This window comes from Callithrix jacchus, chromosome 7, assembly GCF_049354715.1.
Source record: "Callithrix jacchus isolate 240 chromosome 7, calJac240_pri, whole genome shotgun sequence".
Taxonomy (NCBI): Eukaryota; Metazoa; Chordata; class Mammalia; order Primates; family Cebidae; genus Callithrix; species Callithrix jacchus.
Window position 1 is genome coordinate 6,661,497 of NC_133508.1, and position 19,773 is coordinate 6,681,269.

The following is a 19,773-nucleotide window of genomic DNA, read 5'->3' on the forward strand; positions in this document are numbered from 1 at the left end:
AGCTGGACCCCACATCCCTGTGTGCCACTGGCCTAGGGGATTTCATGGATCTCCTTTTTTCTTCTTCAGAACCCCAGGCAGGTAACCCATCTCTGCTGCCTCTCCGATCAGTCGGCTTAGTTTGTCTGGTTCTATTTTCATAGACCAGGCCACTCCCTGGGGCCAGATGAAGAAAGTAGCCTCGGGTCCTCCTGCTCATCTTCCTCAAGCCAGGCTGCCCTCTCTTCTCTGTGAGCTGCTGGGCTGCTCAGTTCTGGCTTTCAGGGCTCTTTCATTTTTTTTTTTTTTTTTTTTTGGTGTCTGGAGATTTTCTTCTCTTTTGAGTTGGGCTATGTAATTTTAAAAAAATGTATTTCATCTGATATTTGATATCTGACAGGGAGACTGTCAGATCGTCCTTACCCGGCTACTGGACTTGGAAGCAAGTCTCATTTCTAGCTTTCTGATTCATTCTTGAGCAAAAAGGTCACTTTTGATTAAAAAGAGTTGGGAGAGTAAAACTCTCTGGGTCATTTTTAATATCTGAAAATATTTCTGATTGTTTAAACCTTAAGAATCTTTCACGTTTACCCTTAATTCACTTCATTCTTCAGGATCCGTAAGTTGTTTTTGCCATTTACAGCTGATATTTATGTGACGTTAGACCCCATCCTGGGTACATACCAGTGTCCCCTAACATTATGTTTACAATTCAAAATAACATGTAGAACATTCCCTCAGCGGAGAAGTATATGAAGTATCTTACCATGACCAAGATTAAGTACTTCTCAACATAATGTTTTAAAAGATAAAGAAGGTGGTATGGCTAGTGCTTATGTTGTCTTATTTTGTTTATTTTCTCGTTCCTTATTTTCCACTTGTTTGTTTGGTTTTCCTGCACTGTTCCATGAACATAAAAAACATAGAATAATTCAGTTGGGAATGAATGAAAGCATCACTTTTAAAGATTAGCATCCAGGAGGGTTTAAAACTGAATCTCACCCAAGAATATGGACGTAGCTAGAAGACTTCAAGGGGGAGGTTGTAGTTTTTCATCAAACAGCATGGACAAGTACAGACGCTTTAGGCAGTCACTGCTGTTTCTGCTGTCCTCCCTGTCGGCCTGCAACGTACAGAAGAAACTCCTTCCTGAGACAGATGGAGGCAGTGTTGAGCAAGTCGTGCTCTGGAATAGGCAGACTGGCTCCCAGACCCGTTCTGCCAGCTGAGGTCTGTGCGATCTTGCCCCCCTGCCCGGGCCATGGGACGTTCATACCCTAAAGGAATGCCACAGAGCATGTGGCTTTAGTGGGTGTTCAAGGGATGTTGGTTGCTTCAAAAACAAAAAAAACCTTGGGCTTGAAAGGAGAAAGATCAGCTTTCAGTCAGAAGAATACATCATTGCAGAAATGCCCCAAAGTGCTGCTCTGTGAGTCCTGAAACTTTCTGGGAAAGGACCGAGAGCCTGTTCTTAGAACTCAGGTTCCGTTGCGTCAACATTTGTGCACATATCTGGGTCCTGGCATTTGCTGACTCTGAAGATGATTGCATCACTTTTCCAAGGGAGGTTGGACTGAAAGCTAAATAAGCTTGCCATTTACACACGTTCTTCCAGCATTTAATAGAGTAAACGTTCTCTGGGGTGAGGAAGCTCTCTCTGCGGAGCTGTTCCCGCGCAGAGCCTCTTTCCCTGCTCTCTGAGTTTGCCTCTACCCTTGCTTTTCCTTTGCTGTGTCATTGGTGTCAGGCTGTGTGTCTGTTACTCCCAGTGGTCGCTGGAGCCTTGTCCATCCTTATCAGCAACTAAGCAGAATTGGGCAAACTGGAGACTCAAGTGACTGAAGAGTTTTTTAAAGAATTTTTAAAATAACAGATTTATCCATACTCATTCATTCACATTTTGAAAAATAGAAAAGTCTGAAGATATATTCGTTATAATAATCCTACCCGGATGAAATGATTTGGGGTGTATATTCCTTCAGATTTCTTTCCTTGGATATGCAACTTTATATATCTGTTTAATCATTTTGAATCCACTGTTTTGTAAACTGGGTTTTGCTGCTTATTTATTAAGTCATGTCATGCCAAAATACTCATTCCCAAGGGACCACGGAGAGGCCCATGACTTGTAGGTAGTTTATTTCAACATTTCCTCATTGTTCTTGTTTCTTCGATGTTCCTGTTGCCAGGCTGGAGTGCAGTGGCATGATCTCGGCTCACGGCAACGCCCGCCTCCCGGATTCAAGCAATTCTCCTGCCTCAGCCTACTGAGTAGCTGGGACTACAGGCGTGTGCCACCACACCCAGCTAATTTCTGTATTTTTAGTAGAGACGGGGTTTTACCATGTTGGCCAGGATGGTCTCGATCTCTTGACTTCATGATCCGCCCGCCTTGGCCTCCCCAAGTGCTGTTTCTTGTTTTTAATTCACTGTTGTATGTAACGTGTTTGCGCCGTTGTCCTCTTCAGAATGGAATTGATGCTCCGGTCCCACCTGCCCATCGGCTCTGGCCCCACAGTCCTCCTTGCTGACCCTGGAGCCATCCAGACTCACCCCGGGGCTTCTGCAGTTGCAGGTTTCTGACCCTGCACTCTCTGCCCCTGCACTGCTGCACGCCTGGCTTTCTCAGCTCCTCCACGCCTTTGCCCAGCACTCACCTTCTCATTGAGGCCTCCCTGAGCTCCGTGTGCAGGGGCGGCTCTCCTTATGCGCCCTCCCCACTTTCTCTATGACACCTGTGATCATCTGACTTTTTAGATTTGTGCCTTATCTGTCTCTACTCCCTGGAATGTAAGCTTGGAGAGTTAGGATTTTTGTCGGGTTGGTTCCCTTGCCCTGCACCCAGCAGTTGGGCAGGAGTTTTGAATGAGTGAGCGTATGCATGAACTCATGGCTGGCTGGAGGGTAGACTCCCTCCTGAGGATTTTGACACGTTACCAAACTGACATCGACGGTAGGATTTTAAAGTTACATTCCAACCACAAACACATAAAGCAGGCTGCACCTGCTTTCTTGCAGCCTTTGCAATGCTGATTCTTAGTGCTGGTTTTCATTTTGCCAGCCAGGTAGATAGCAAACATGCTATTCCTTTGCTATTTTTATTTTTTAGTAAGATTGTATATGTTTTTTTCATAGCCACCCAGGATAGAAGAGTTTTTATTCCTGCATATGTCTTTTGTTAGAGAGAGAAGTTTTTCAGTCAACCCTTCCCCTACCCCTGTGTTAAGCCTCCAGAAAGGGGAATATACCCACCACGAGTGTCTGAAGATTGTCCTAATTCACTTCCTCCAGGAACTGGATAAAGTCAGGATTCTAGTGGCAAATGCAAAGCTGGGGGAAGGCTGAGGGGAGGCAGTCATGGTGTATTCCATGTGCCAAATAGACTCTGGGTTGATCAACCAGTGCCTTAATCATCATTTAAAATACCGCAGAGATTCTGTGTTTTAAAACAATCTTTTATTAATGAAATATTTTGTGATCACTACTGAAAACTTAGAAAATACAAAGGTGCCAAAGAGGAAAGTAAGTAGCCAAGAGTCCTACCACCAAACTGTTACTGTCACATTTATCACGAGGGTTTTTTGCACATTTTCTCTGGTCTTCGTCTTTGCGTATTTTTATACAAATCTAAGAATTCTGCATATGTGTATAGCTGTCTTTTCATCTAAAGCTATAGCAGTTATTTTTATGATTTGTTTAACTACGTGCAGTCATGCCTGTGTGGCATTCCTATGTGTTGGAGAAGTTTCATGTCACTTCTGTTACTACACACAGGTTTTTCATTTTTTTCCCTCCAGTATTGCCAATCATGACGCCATAATCTCTTCATGTACAACACCTTTTTCAGTTCTTGGGGTCATTTTTATGGGATGAGTTCCCAGAAATGAAATGGATTTGTCAAAGGGCAGGAACTTTTTTATGGCCAAACAGTTTTTCCAAAGAATTATCCATGCGCACTGCCGATAATGATGTGTGCAAATAGAGCTGTTTTTTGTCAATTAATTTGTATCTGAGGGAAATGGCTCATCAACCTCTTCCCTTCTGGACCTGTAAGGGTTGGAACTTCATTCAGAATGAACACTAATAAAAGCTTAAATAAATCTAATGGTTGTGGTTCAACAGTCTCTCAGGGCAGCTTGCTGCAAATTTTAATTGCCTAAAGGGTTTTATTTTCTTTCATTTTCTTCTCCCCTCTGCTCCGGGTTTAAAACAGGTTTTCCTGGCCACAGTGAAGCCTTAGTACTTTTAGTTCTGTCTTTGTTGATTAATGAGTATCATTGACCCTGTCGTCTCTATTACACAATCCACAGCAATTTGTTTTTATGTCGCAGTTATTCTCTGAGATGTCACAAAACTGCCCGACAAAGAGAGCTCATTATCAGCCCAAAGAAAAAGAATTTTAAGTGATGAAGTGAGTGAAGGTCCCGAAGAGGAGGAGGAGGGGAAGGAGGAGTCTTAGCTGTTCGAGTGTCAAGGAAATGAGTGTGTTCCAGAGGCAGATGAGTTAACTGTTGCTTCGAACATACCCAGCGAGACTTGGTTTTATCTAGAAATGATCAGATTAGAAATGGCTCTCCACAGACACAGTGGAGGACTGGCTGAATACATGGAAGGCTTGAATGTAGGTCCAAGAAAACAGGGGACATGACCTTTTATAGGACGGCTTGATGCTCATTGGAAGTTAGCTAGAGAAAGCCCAGCTTCATGTCTCTGTGTAGGGAATAGCAGTGACTTCCAAGCTGGAGATCGTGACTTTAACGAAGTCCCTCTTCCAAAACCCCAGACAGACGGGATCATTGTGTTACAGAGTAGTCTCCACGGATGGAGCCATGAGGTCTTCTTAGAGGAATGCCTTGTTAGGTAACTGCTCTTCATGCAGCCGCATCACGCTTTTCTTCTGGGGGCAGAGAAGGGAATGAACCTCAGAGAGTTGGGGAAAAAAGTCCTCAGTAGCAAAAGTAAAATAATTAGTAATGGTGGGTCTGAGTCATAGAATGCAATAGCAGAGGGACCTAAAAGCTTTTCTATTTATTGATTTTTTGAGACAGAGTCTTGCTCTGTCTCCCAGGCCGGAGTGCAGTAGCACAATCTCGGCTCACTACAACTTCTGCCTCCCAGGTTCAAGCAATTCTCCTGTGTTAACTTCCTGAGTAGCTGGGAATCACAGGAATGCGCCACCATGCCCGGCTAATTTTTGTATTTTTAGTAGAGATGGGTTTTCACAATGTTGGTCAGGCTGGTCTCAAACTCCTGATCTCATGATCTGCCTACGTCAGGCTTCCAAAGTGCTGGGATTACCGGCGCTAGCCATCGCGCCCGGATGCTCTTCTCTTTATTTTGTGAACTTATGGATGAGGAAAGTGGGCACAGCAGATTTAACCTACTTATTCCGGGGTCCATCCCATTACTGGCAGAGCTGGGTCTTAAACCCAGATACCCTCTTCTCTAGTTCTGGGCCCTTTGTCTTGTTAGGAAACTTCTCTGTCTGACATGTCTTGAGGCTAATTCTTCTACAGTGATGTGAGGCTTTGACCCAGGCAGCTCCAGAGAAACTGTGCACAACCTGGAGGGCTTTCTTCACTGTAGAGAAACTCACACTATATTACCTTGTTTGTGAGATGTGTTTCGTTGTGTTTAAAAAGGTTCAGAAGAAAGTTGGCTTTGGTCCTGTCCAGAAAGCTCTGGTGCAAGAGGCATTTAGCTGGAGGGGAGCTTTGGAGAGAAGGGCAGGTGGAAGGACTCAAAACACCTCTTTGAAAGTGGCTGCAAAGAACTGTCAGTCTTTACAGAATGAAACAGTTGTCTTGAGAAAGAAGGGGACCGGCCCCTGATGGTCAAGAGGATATGGGAAGGTCACGGGTCAGTCTCTGGGACCAGAGAAGGACAGCTGCTTTTTTTTGGTTAACCCTCCCCCTCCCATCTTAAAAAAAAATAGGATATATTGAGCTTGCTTAATGAAAATAATTCCTATTTTTTGCTCAGGAATGTAAGTGGAAGCAACCAGTATCTTTAGTATGTTGAGTTTCTTTAATAAAGAATTTCCAGGCTGGCCGTGGTGGCTCACACCTGTAATCCCAGCACTTTGGGAGGCCAAGGCGGGCTGATCATGAGGTCAGGAGTTGGAGACCATCCTGACCAACATGGCGAAATCCTGTTTCTACTAAAAATACAAAAATGAGTCGGGTGTGGTGGCATGTGCCTATAATCGCAGCTACTCGGGAGGCTAAGGCAGGAGAATCATTTGAACCCGGGAGGCGAAGGTTGCAGTGAGCTGAGATTGTGCCACTGCACTCCAGCCAGGGTGACAGAGTAAGACTCTGTCTCAATAAATGAATGAATGAATGAATGAATGAATGAATTGCACTCGTAGAATCTGTGATAATATGGGGGGAAGAAACTGAGGGATTTGGATAAAAAAACATAAGAAATCCCGTATAGATTTACTTTACGTAGGTTTCAACCCATAGAGAGCACCATAAATAGAAACACAAGGGGCATCTGCACGCTTCGGTTCATAGCAGTTGGACTGTGTATTTCCTTCGCTTGTTTACTGAAAGATCTCAACACCTCACTCCCTTTTCCTTGTCTGTTCATTGGTTTGATTTTGCTGAGCAGACTCCCATTACGAGGCATTTTCCTCCCTGGGTTATGCCTTTCTTATGTATAATTCAGACCTCTCTTCTCTCACCTACTCTCCTGCCTTGCTGTGGTCCTGGTGGACATTTATGTAGTTGCATCTTCCCCTGTCCAAATGAAGGAAATATAAAGAAAGAAAACAGCTACTTGAGTGGGCTCTGGGTTTGGTTACATTCAGTGTGTATGAGCAGTTTTGTTCAGATGCCTTTCGCAGTATTTGCAAGCGGCCCCCAGAGCTTCCAGCAGAGGCCTGCCTCCCACAGTTCTGAGCGTCCTTCAGCCTCAGCAGGACAGCTCCAGGGCCATGCTTGCCTTCCTCCCCTCCCCTCATTTCTCTGGGGGCTTTCTCTCCAAGCCCTCTACTCTTTGCTGCCCTCTTCTCTACCTTCTGTTACTTTTTAAAAAGTCCTCCCTGGTACTGTTTTGTTTTGTTTAGTTTTCCCCAATAAAACCTCACGTTTTCCATAAAGACACTGAAAAGTAAGCTCTCGTGAACTCAGGTTTCCCACGAAGGGAGATGCCATTATCTATTTCCGCACAGTGAGTGGTGAGAGTGTGTCTCGTGTCGTATCCTGGCCTAGCTCTCCCTTATGGCAGATCCGCCACTGGCAGGAGCTGCCGCGGGTACGTTCCACCATTCTTCACCTGGCTTCAGATACTGTGTTGTAGTAATGATGTTTTGTTCTGTTCTGTTTTTACCTGTGTTGAGTACTTTATTTTTTCCAAAATAGTTCATCTGAGCTTATGGAATCTGAAGTACTGTTAGGCATCAGAGGACATTATCTTTTGGTGGCCTAAACTTGCACCCCTTCTGATGTTGCTCATCCGTCTGGGATATTGCTTAATTTATGCTGTTTATCTGTTTTTTGTCATTCGCAGGTTACTCTGGCCAGGACTTTGACTGGGCAGATTATCACAAGCAGCATGGGGCGCAGGAAGCCCCTCCCTTCTGCTTCCGAAATGTAAGAAACTTCTCTCTTACCTAATTTTAACAAGTCATAGATTTTGTTTATCGTAAGCTTTATGACTTGCTTTTTATTGACGAAGCAAGGTTGGAGCATTACCATGCACTGGAGAACTACAAAATGTACTTTTTGGAAAGCTCTGCTTTCAGGTTGTGCGTTTGCTCGGGTGGTGCTGGTCTGTGCTAACAAATTGACTAATAAACGCACAGTGGCCGGAACGTGCTAAAGGGTGATGGCCGAGTCTCACTTACGGAAGAGCCCAGGGTTTTCCTGATTAGTAGGTGGTTCTCATCATGGTGAGTAACCTAGCCAGCAGAAGGAAAGGAGATGAAGGAGAAGGTGTCGCTGGTTCTGAAGACTGCAGCCTGATAACCACGTGTTTCTGCTCTTTACTTTCAACTGGTGGGAGCGCCTCACTTGGCTTCACCAGGTCACAGGTGAGGCCAGGAAGGGGGTCCTGCCCGCGCTTGCTGCTCAGCTGTGGTTCTGGACTCTCGGGGGAAGAGGACACCTTTTGGCGGACGGCTGGCCGCCTGTGCCCGTTAGAGGAACACTTGCTGTGTAGCATCTTATCCACGAGCCCACGGAGAGGAGAATCTTTGCTCCTGAGGCCTAGTCTTAAAATACAGTCTTACTTATTTTGATGGCTTGGGTACCTTCTTTGATGTCCAGTAAGGTGCGAGCAAGTTGTGTGCTTCGCTTACTTTAAGCTACTACCTGTTCATATAGAGCTTATTGGAACGTAGTAATAGGATTTTTGTGGCACATAAAGTAGCAATGAGCATGTGTGTGTGTGTGCACATGCATGTACTTAGAGCATTATAGGAGGTCATTTTATAAACTACAGTCATGCGTGGCTTAATGATGGGGAATATTCTGAGAAATGCGTCATCAGGCCACTTCACTGTCGTGTGAATGTCGTAGAGTATACCCTGTACCTACACAGGCCTAGATGGCATAGCCTATCCTACATATAGCTTTGAGATTCATCCACAGCCTGGATGGTATAGCTTATACCACATAGCCTAGGTTGTGTGGTATAACCATGTAATCATATGGGACCGCCATTGTGTGCACAGTTCATCATCGACTGAAACGTCACCGTGCGGTACGTGACAGCTGCAGTTTACAAGATTATCAGTAATTCATCAACCCTGGGAACTGGGAGTGGAGACATCATTTATCTCTGTTTTAAGAATTAGACTTAGGCCGGGCGCGGTGGCTCACGCCTGTAATCCCAGCACTTTGGGAGGCCAAGGCGAGTGGATCACGAGGTCAAGAGATGGAGACCACCCTGGTCAACATGGTGAAACCCCGTCTCTACTAAAAATACAAAAAATTAGCTGGGCACGGTGGCACATGCCTGTAATCCCAGCTACTCAGGAGGCTGAGGCAGGAGAATTGCCCGAACCCAGGAGGCGGAGGTTGCGGTGAGCCGAGATCGCGCCATTGCACTCCAGCCCGGGTGACAAGAGCGAAACTCCGTCTCAAAAAAAAAAAAAAAGAATTAGACTTAAATGTATAGTCTACCATGTTCAATGTACTTTCAGTTAGGAAACTTAATTTATGTTAAGACAAAAAGATGGTAGTCTCTTAGTTGAGATCTGTAACAGCAGTGCGAAGCACGTGCAGGTCAGAGACTTGTTTGCTGAGCATGCAGTCCTGGAGCTGCAACTTCGTTCCCACTGCACCTGTCACTGCACGCTTCACAAAACAATATGAAAAGTCAAGCAAGAAAGGAGTGGCTGAATAGGCAGAAGTTCAAAAGTCAGCGTAAGTCAAAAACCAGATTTTGGAGGATTCAGTAGGTTGATGACTGGGTCGGCTGGTACTTGTGAGTACAGAAGCACGTCAGCAGCAAGGCTGGAAATCAAGGGTCCTTCTATGATTGAACAACCCTGAGAAGCAGCTCAAATCTCAGTTGAGTTCTCACCTCATCTAGGTTTCTTGGAGTCTGCCTGGCACCCACATGATCCACAGAGCAGGCAAAAATCTAGGCAGAATTTACACGTCGAATTTTTGGGGTTCCCGGTCCTAGCTCTCCCCAGGATCGCCACTGAATGAGGTTGCCTTTGCACAAGAGTAGTTTCTCTGTATCTTGAAGAACCGAGTGGCGTGTGTTTAGGTGATAGAGCTGGTTGCGTAACTGTGCCCCGACAAAGATCACAGCTGGTAGACTCCGAAAGCTTTGACTCATCACCATATTGATGTCATGGTCACAGAATCTGCTGGCTTGTCTGCTTTCATTTAGGGCCATGGAAACATTTTGTAGCACCCTAACATCCTTTTGAGATTGTGCTTTGTACCTGACAAGGTACAAAGAGAAGTATTCCTTCCCCGGATCATTAGCCTTTGGAAGAAAAGCCTTATCTCTCCCTTTCATTCTGTATTTAAAGAGTGATTTCTTCTGTGACAACAGAGTCCCACTATAGCTTCTTTTTATCAGTCCTCTCTTCCCATTCACAGCCAGGAGTTGTCCACATGGGTCTGAATGGTAGAGCAAGGCACCACATTCCCAGGTGGCTTCTGGGTTTTCGGGATTTGGCTACCAAGGTGCTCTCTGTTTGGATGAATCTGTGGGCGTAGGAATGCCTTTGTTTCTGGTGCTCTGTTTATGTAATAGGATTGTCGCTCTGTTTATGTAATAGACAGATTGTTGATGTATGCATTGCATTGGTGGTGCTTTGCTGAATTTGTTAGCTTGCTACAAGTACTTCTTAATGGAATGCATATTACAACTTCATTTTTTAATCACACATCTCCTGTGTATTAGAGGAGAGCTAGTGTGGAATTGGATGCATGGAAGACATTTCCCCAGAGATGTTTAACAGAGGCTGTTATGAAAGGAATCGACACAGTAAAATGCTTGGTAAATAAACTCACAGGTAACAGGTTTGCTATTGATCCTTTATAAATTACCCTCAAGCGGTGGACTGAAATGAAAATAGGTTGTGTGGTTGTAGCATTCCCTTGTTAAGAAGGATAAAATGCATTTTAACTTATTGAGAGGCTTTTCAAGTGGCTGATGGAGTTGTATTTTCAGACGGAAGCTCAATGCGTTAATAGCCACGGGTGAGGCAGGGTGACTTGCAGAAACACACAGCCCTCCTAGAAGATCTTTGATTCCTATTTCCAAAGAAACATCAAGGCATGAAGCCAGCTGATTTCTTAACATGCATTGGATCACGTTTTTTTCAGGTTACATAAGATATAATTGTGCTTTTCAAATTAAGTTTTAGAAAAAGACATACAAATGTGAATTACCTTGATTTATTTCCACTAGTCACAAAAAGTAGTAGTCTCTGTTACTTAGAGGAACGTGTTGATCTTGGTATCTCTAAATATATAGATCCAGAGTATTGTAACATGTCTGATGACAATTTATAGTAGTTGGCAATTTGGGAAATTTTCATATTTATTTTAAAATAATGTTTTCAGTATTGGCCGAATAAGCTCAGACTGAATCAACCCTTCTGCATGCACATAGAGCAGCTCTAAAGTCTGGACATGGGACCAAAAATCACTATTTGGGGGTAGTGGAACATGAACAAAAGCAGGCATATTTCAAAGGGAACAGGAGATTGGAAGAAGGGAATGGCATGGGGAAATTGTCCCATTTTTTCAGACTTTTACCTCAGGGCAGCCACAGTTGACAGCATGTGGGATAACTTACAGAGTGATATAAAGTTCACGGTCTCTCTCGTCTAATGAACCACATTACAAAATCTGATCAACCGCCAATCCTGGAAAGTCAGTGGAGACTCAGGGGAGAGCCAGGACCCCAAATTCTATGTGTAAATTCTGTCTAGGTTTTTGGGGTGATCCCTGAATCATGTAGGTGCCAGGAAGACTCCAAGCAGCCTAGAAAAGCTGAACTCAATTGAAATTTGAGCTGCTTCTTAAGAGACAGTCTCAAGTTTCAGTCCAACCAAGGTGATTGCTTGCTAAAATAGAAAAGTCAATGCTCTTGGTAGGAATATAACATAATCTAGAGTCTCTACAACGTAACATTTAAAATACCCATTCTTTAATTCCCACATTGCTCAAGACAAATGGGAAAATCAGCCTCATTCTCAGTAGAAAAGAGAATCAGCCCAGACTAAACCAAGCATAAACTAAACCCATCATGACCCAGGTGTTGGAATTACAAGACAAGTATTTTCAATCCCCCACTGTAACTAAGCGTGATGTAAAGCAGTGGTTCTTAAAGTGTGGTCATGAGACCAGCAGCCTCAGCATCACCCGGGCACTTGTCAGAAATACACATTCTCTGGCTTCACCTACAATCAACTGAATCAGAAACTTCAGGGAGAAGCCCAGAAGTTTATTTTTCTAAAAGATTTTCAAGGGGGATTCTGATTCTAAAGTTTAAGAACTGTAGATATAGGGCCGGGCGCGGTGGCTCAAGCCTGTAACCCCAGCACTCTGGGAGGCCGAGGCGGGTGGATCACAAGGTCAAGAGATCGAGACCATCCTGGTCAACATGGTGAAACCCCGTCTCTACTAAAAATACAAAAAATTAGCTGGGCACGGTGGCACGTGCCTATAATCCCAGCTACTCGGGAGGCTGAGGCAGGAGAATTGCCTGAACCCGGGAGGCGGAGGTTGCGGTGAGCCGAGATCATGCCATTGCACTCCAGCCTGGGTAACAAGAGCGAAACTCCGTTTCAAAAAAAAAAAAAAGAACTGTAGATATAAAGGAAAATATTCTCATAATGAATTGAAAGATAGGAAGTCCTTAAGAAGAAGTAGAAACTGTAAAAAAGAGAATTTCTAGAACTGAAAAATACAGTAGCTGAAATCAAATTCATTGAAGTAACTTAATGAGGATGACAGAGGAAAGAGTCCATGACCTTGAAGACAGGAATTATTCTGTCTGAAAAACAGAAGAAGATGGACAGGGAAATGAAAGACACATGGAATTTCAGGATCTGAGAGACAGTTATCACGGAGAATAGAAGACCCAGAAGAGGTGGCTGAATAAGAATAAAAATAGACACTTAACCAAAGAAGATGCATGGGTGCCCCAGGAAAACACGGGAAAACATGCTGAGCATCAGTAGTCAGCAGGGCAAATGCAAGCTACCACCACCGTGAGGCACCGCTAGGTATCTATTCCAAGATTTTGAAAAACTGCCAATATCAGATGCTGATGAGGATGAGTAGCAACTAAAACTCTCCTACACTGCTCATGAAAATACAAAATGCCGTAGCAACTTTGGCAAACATTTTGGCAGCTTCTTAGTAGGCTAAAAGTTCATTTACCATATGGTCCAGCAGTCCCATCTCTAGAGTAATGCAAACTTAATGGTATGAGTTGGATTGCGCCTCTCCCAAATTCATATGTTCAAATCATAACCTCTAATACCTCAGCACATGAGTGTCTTTGGAGATACGGTCTTAAAGAAGTAATTAAGATAAAACGAGGTCCTAAGTGGGGGCCCTCATCTAGTATAACTGGTGTCCTTGTAAGAAAAGCGGGGGCCAGCCACAGTGGCTCACTCCTGCAGTTGCAGCACTTTGGGAGGCCAAGGTGGGCAGATCATTTGATGTCAGGAGCTCAAGAGCAGCCTGACCAACATGGTGACACCCCAACTCTATTAAAAATACAAAAAAAATTAGCTGTATGTGGTGGTACATGCCTATAGTCCCAGCTACTCAGGAGGCTGAGGCAGGAGAATCACTTGAACATAGGAGGCAGAGGTTGCAGTGAGCTGAGATTATGCTGCTATACTCCAGCCTGGGTGACAGAATGAGTCCCTGTCTGCAATTAAAAAAAGAAGAAGAGGGGATTGAACCCCAAACAGATCTTAATGGCTTAGCTAGTTTCTCCACTTATAAAAATCAGGACACTCTTACTGCCGTTTATGTTGGGCGATTACCAGACATAAAGCATGCTGAAATCAGAACTGCCAAGTACACACAGAGCCGTGACCACATGAAGACACAAAGAGAAGACATCCGCAAGTCAAGGAGAGAGGTCTCAGAAGAAGCCTGCCCTGCCAACGCCCTGATCTATGCCTTCAGCCTCCAGGACCATGAGAAAACACATTTCTGTGGCTTAAACCTCACAGTCTGTCGTATTTTGCTATAGCAGCCTGAGCAGATCAATATACTTAGTTTACGTGAAAACTTGTACCAGAATGTTTACAGTGGCTTTCATCACAATCACTGAAAACCGCTCGAGTGCCTTTAGCTGCTTAGTGGATAGATAAGCTATGGTGCATCTGTACAAACTACTCAGCAAGAAAGCAGAAGCAACTTCCATATCACGTAATAGCATGGATGAATCTCAGTGCATTATGCTAAGTGAGAGAAGCCAGACTCAAAAGGCTACAGATCGTGTGAGTCCATTTACATGACTTACAGAATAAACAGAACAAGAACTGTAGATCTAAAGGAAAATTTTCTCATAATGAGAATATAAAGAAACATAGAGGAAATTACAGGGACGGGAAACAGATTGGTGGTTGCCAGGAGTTGAGTGCTTTGGAGGGACTGATTACCAAAGGACCCCGGAGCAAGGGCATCTAGGGGTGAAGGAGTGGTTCTGTGTGTCGGTTGTGGTTATAATGCTGCGTGATGACATGCGCTGGTCTCACAGCCCTACCCTCAGAGAACAATATACCCAAGACTGAATTTTACTCTATGTAAAAATGCTTAAAGTGATCTGGAAGAGTCAATAGCAAAGAACAAAGGAAAACAAAGATCACGTCAGATCAAAGAAAACCACAAGAATTCATCAAAAAGACCTACACTACTACCAAAAATTCTTTTTTTTTTGTTTTTGTTTTTAGGCGGAGTCTCCCTCTGTCGCCCAGGCTGGAGTGCGGTGGTGAGATCTCAGCTCACTGCAACCTCTGCCTCCTGGGTTCAAGTGAGCCTCCTGCCTCAGCCTCCCGAGTAGCTGGGATGACAGGCACATGCCACCATGCTCAGCTAATTTGTGTATTTTAGTAGAGATGGAGATTCATCACGTTGGCCAGGCCAGTCTTGGACTCCTGACCTCGAGTGATCTGCCCACCTCGGCCTCCTGCAGTGCTGGGATTACGGACATGAACCACCATGCCCGACCTTTTACTACAAAAATTTCTAAAGGATATTCTTCCCACTTCCTTTAAAGCAAAATGATGCCGGATGGAAACTCCATCTACCCACTTGAACTTTTATGCAGGGATATAGGAAGGTGGAGGAAATGGTGTGTACTTCAGTGACCCCATAGAAGGAAGGGTGCATGTGGAACTGGAGAGAGAATGAATTCATACTCTCACTCGTTTAACACATATTATTAGGCACCTACTGTGTGCTAGGCGTAGTTCTAAGAAATGAAGACCCGCTGGTTCTTTCTTCATGAGCAGTGGGAAGGAACAAACACTCACATAAGCCGGTCTTGTTGATGTAGGATCCGTGTGTATTTCTTTCCCTTTCTTCATCGGCCCAGCTTTGTCCAGCTGTGTCAGCACTGGCTCAGTGTCGGTTGTGTTTCTCTTGCAGACATCATTCAGTCGAGGTTTCACAAAGAACATGAAACTCGAAGCTGTGAACCCCAGGAATCCAGGAGAACTGTGTGTGGCCTCCGTTGTGAGCGTGAGGGGGCGGCTGATGTGGCTTCACCTGGAAGGTACGTACTCACTGAGGGTAGCCTTTGCTGGGGGGAGTAATGTAGGGTTTGTTGAGATGGCAGGTGTGGGGGAATGCAGCCCTTCTCAGAGGGCCCCTTGCTTCTGTTTCATTTAAACAGATCTTAAATTATTCAGTGTTCTTAAATAAGTGAAACTAATCAAGTAAAAATTTATTCGGAGGCTCCCAACTAATCATTTCATGTAATGAGATGCTGGTGAGAGAATTATGTTTGGAACGCAGTGTTCCTTTTACATCTATGATTAGTAAAGTAAATGGCACAATTAAATTAATGTGAGTCACCAAAACTGGGATTTGAGGTCTTGGTTATTTTGAGGACGAAATTGTATATTTGTATTTTAATGTGGTAATGTCTTTTACTTTGCTTCCTTCTGGAGATATTTAATTCTTTCTCAAAATAGTACCTGGAAGATGACTTTCTCTCCAAATGTCTAGTAAACAGGATTTACTCTTGTTTGTTCAGTGATGTTGAAACTCTTCTTTATAGAAAGAGTATTTAGAGGTATAAGAAAACTCACAGAACAGTGTATTTTGTGAACAGAATCCTGATCAGATTTTATATTTAAGTAGAAAACCATATTTTCCAGGTGCTGTGTTTTCAGTGAGAAATAATTAAAATGGATTTGATCTCCCAGGCTTTCCAATCTTTCTGTGATTTATATTTCTTTGGGTTTTTTTCCCCCTAGGATTCATAATACTCAGTAGTTATTTCAAGTGTATCTGTAAAAAATGAACAAATATGAACAGTAAAATAATGTTAGCTCTCCTAGTTCATAGTTTAAATTTTGTGACTTACTCAATACCATGCTTGGAATTAAAAAATTTAGAAGGAAAGTCACAGAATTGGTACTGAGATGTTCTCCATTTGTATTTCTTCACTATGCGACCATAAAATGCCTGCAAGGTTCTTGGGTAGGCCTACAGTCTCTGCAGTCCAAGGGATTGAGAAGTGTGGAAAACAGGCATTGTGGCTGACATCATTGTGTCACCAATTCCCAGAAAACGGTTTAAAACGTTACCGATGTTTAGGGTTCCAAACTCAATGTGAGATAAATGGACATTCCCAAAAAGTTGATTGCTTAATGGGTCTTCAAGTAGAATGGCCTCTGTCTGGAATTAACGGAAGTGTAGACACAGGCAATGTGGTGACATTTCTGTAGCTTACAGGAATAGAACATGGCTTTATTTTCACAGCTCCACCTAGAGTTGAGTGAACTGCTGCTCTTGAAGAAACAAGATTCCTTCCGTACTCTCTAATGACGAAATTTAACTTGCTGTCTAAACTATGCCGAGCCATCTTAATGAGATTGGACTCTTGTTTGCATTATTAACTTGAAAACAACAATGGTAAAGTTAAAAGCCCATGCTTTATCCTGACTATCTAGCACGGTGTGGTAAAAATTCTTTGGCAGTCATTGTTTATTTAGCAGTTTCTACTTTCAGCATGCTTTACGGCTGTTAATTACCTAACACAAACAGCAGCAAGAATGCCCTGATTTTTATAGGTGGAGAAACCAGCTAAGCTCTTAAGATCTGCCTGGGGTTCAATTCATTGTTCTTCACATTTTCTCTGTGGCTAGCTTCACCAGACCCTACGGTTTCCCGTGTCTTAAAAAGAATGATGAACAACATTTAGTATATATTTAACATTTGGGGCAGTATTTCTTCTTTGGCCTGTTCTTTGAATACAGATTTCTGGTTTTCTAGCAAGGAAATGAAAGGTAGCTCATGTCAGGTATTTTTTTTATTCCCCAGAGTGCTTTCATTGGGTAGTAATGAAAATTAGCTAGCGTTAGGAAACAGATTAGAAAATACGCACCGACTGTTTTCCCAGACCTGACACATTGTTTCAAAAGTGTTTGTGAGTAGTCTGTTGAGTATTATCTGTTGAATAGTGTATTATCTATAGTTGTTGCTCAAAATCATGCATCTTCATCCTCACTCACAAAAGACGTTGCATACAAATAAACTTCCAGTCAGTTTCCTGGGTCTTGCTTGAATTTTGGTTTCTGTTTTGGTTTTGATTCTGGCCCTTACTGAGCACTGACCTTTCAAAGAGACAACTTAATGGCACTTAGTGCTCATTATTTCAGTTTCATCTCTCTGGTGTTTCCTTTCCTCCATCTTGGGGATAAAATGACAGATTCATCATGGTCACCTTGTGGCTGTTAAAGTATTTTATTTAATGATGATTATTCCGATTATAGGCCATTTATTTGACACGTTAAATTTATAAAGTACTTTGTAACAATTTTATTAGTTATTTCCATGCACTAAATTGATCTGAAGTCTTTTCAACAGTGGACTGATTGACTACCTTTAGGTAATTAAAATGATTCTTTCTAGTCAATATTTGATGTCTCTTGAAGTTGATTCATTCTTTACATGTCTCTAAAGGGGCTGTTGTTCAGGAGGGAGCAATGAATAAAATACATGAGATGATGTAGTATTATTTTTAGGTTCATATTTGAAAAGAATTTTAAGCTCTCAGAAACCAGCGGCAGTTAGCAAGGGCGATTGATGATGATGGGGCCGGTGTTCCAGAGAGGAGGCGATTGATGATGATGGGGCCGGTGTTCCGGAGAGGAGGCAGCGGCTTCTCTTAGGTCAGTGTTCTGTGGCAGGTCATCACGTCTGTAACTGTGAATGTGGTTAGTATAACACAAGTTACTTTCAGTCTTAGGCCCCTAGCACTGTGGCCGCACACCCTGGCTCCCACACTCACAGCTCTGCTATGCCACAAGCCAAGTGGCTTTCTGTTCATTTCCAGTCGTTCTTTTAACGGGACAGGTACATTGGTCTGGCAGTTCTATGTGCTCTCCTAGCTCTTTAGCCCAGAAGGAGGGTCACATGCTTGCATTGTCTTCCTTTGCTTCTTTTCTGGAGCCTTCTTTCTCAGAATCATTTTTCCTAGACACCTGGCTAAGGAGATACACATGCGCCACTTACACTGCACTTCAAATGCACTGTAGGAAATCTACCTGGTAGATTTCTAGCTCACATTTTTAGCGGTTAATGCAACAGATTGACAAGAACTTTTGAGTGATTTTGAGATATTTTATTGAAAAACATTTTCGTTTTAAAAAATCATTTAAAATACATATAACATTAAATTTACCGCTTTAGCCCTTTTTAATTATACAGTTCAGTGGCTAAAGGTTTATTCGCACTGTGATATTCCCATCACCGCCATCCGTCTCCAGAACGGTTTTCATTGTGCAGAACTGAAACTCTCTCTTCATAGAAGTCTCCCTTCCCTGCTCAGCTCCTGATAGACACCATTCTCCTTCCCGTCTCTTTGAAGTTAATTATTCTGAGTACCTCATATGAGTCAAATCGTGCTGAATTTGTCTGAAAATGGCTTTTTACAAGGTTGATTATCAATCATAATGCTTTATGTTTATCTACTTTGCCATCTGGTCTTTTTGGTCCTCACAGACCTGGCCACCTTATTTATGGGCAAAAGTATTAAGATGTAGGTGGCTTTTGGTGAATGCAGGACTGAAGAGTTAGTTGATAGAGGGGCCAGTCCTGATTCCCGGGCTTCCTTCAATGTCCCCAGAGGCCCATTAAAAGGACTAGGGACACAGAGGAGGAAAAACAGGTTCCGACAGAGACAGCTTTGAATAGCGACAGTTACATTTTAAGATGTGATTGAGGATCCCAGGTGAGGAGGCGTAGGAAGGGGCAGGAATTTTGACACGGAGGCCCTCATCAGAGGCTACAGGATATGTGGGGATGGTGACCACAAACTTTGCTTAAACGAGACTTTTAGGAGCAAATAGGGCACTAGCCAGGGAGGGACAGCAGGCTAGCTCGGTAGTCACACAAGGCAGTCCGTTTTCATGCTGCTGATAAAGACATATCCAAGACTGGGGAGAAAAGATAGATAGAATGGACTCACACAGTGCCTGTGGCTGGGAGGCCTCACCATCCTGGCGGAAGGTGAAAGTCACATCTTACATGGTGGCAGCAGGAGAGAATGGGAGCCAAGGGAAAGGGAAACCCCTATAAAACCATCACATCTTGTGAGACTCATTCGCTACCATGAGAACATTATTGGGGAGCTGCCCCATAATAGAGTTATCTCCCACCAGGCCCCTCCCACAATACCTGGGAATTTGGGGAGCTATAATTCAAGACGAGATTTTGGTGGGGACACAGCCAAACCATATCAGTCATCCTGATCTGGGGACTGCGATGGGAGCGGGGTCAGCCAGGTGTGGATGCAGGCCCCTGACCACCCTGTGGCCTTGAGCACATTGCTTAAGCCCTGGTTTCCCCATTTCTAAAATGACAGTCGTGGTATGACTTAACGGCAGGGGCTTGGTTTGCCTTAAAGCAGTCAGCAGAGTTTCCAGGAAGAATTTGCCAGGAGAAGAGAATGAAAAGAAAATTCTCAGGAGCCAGAGAGAGACTCCGTGATGGATCTGGTTCCTCGAGAATGTGCTCAAGTCTTAGGAACTGAGCTGTTCCTGGTGGCTGGGATGAACAGACAATCACATGGGGGTCTACACCACCCAGCAAGTTTGTCTGCTGTGTTCAAGGCCTG

The 19,773-nt window shown here is 43.6% G+C and overlaps 1 protein-coding gene across 9 annotated transcripts in view; it reads left to right on the forward strand.

The window, feature by feature from the left end:
• SFMBT2 (Scm like with four mbt domains 2) overlaps positions 1 to 19,773 on the forward strand; it is a 264,676-nt gene that overhangs the window by 187,835 nt on the left and 57,068 nt on the right. For all 9 annotated transcript variants that reach the window (XM_035306701.3, XM_035306700.3, XM_035306702.3 and 6 more), the window contains 2 exons: positions 7,495 to 7,577; positions 15,075 to 15,201. In XM_035306701.3, coding sequence (XP_035162592.3) covers positions 7,495 to 7,577; positions 15,075 to 15,201 — 210 coding nt within the window. The remainder of the gene's footprint in view (positions 1 to 7,494; positions 7,578 to 15,074; positions 15,202 to 19,773) is intronic.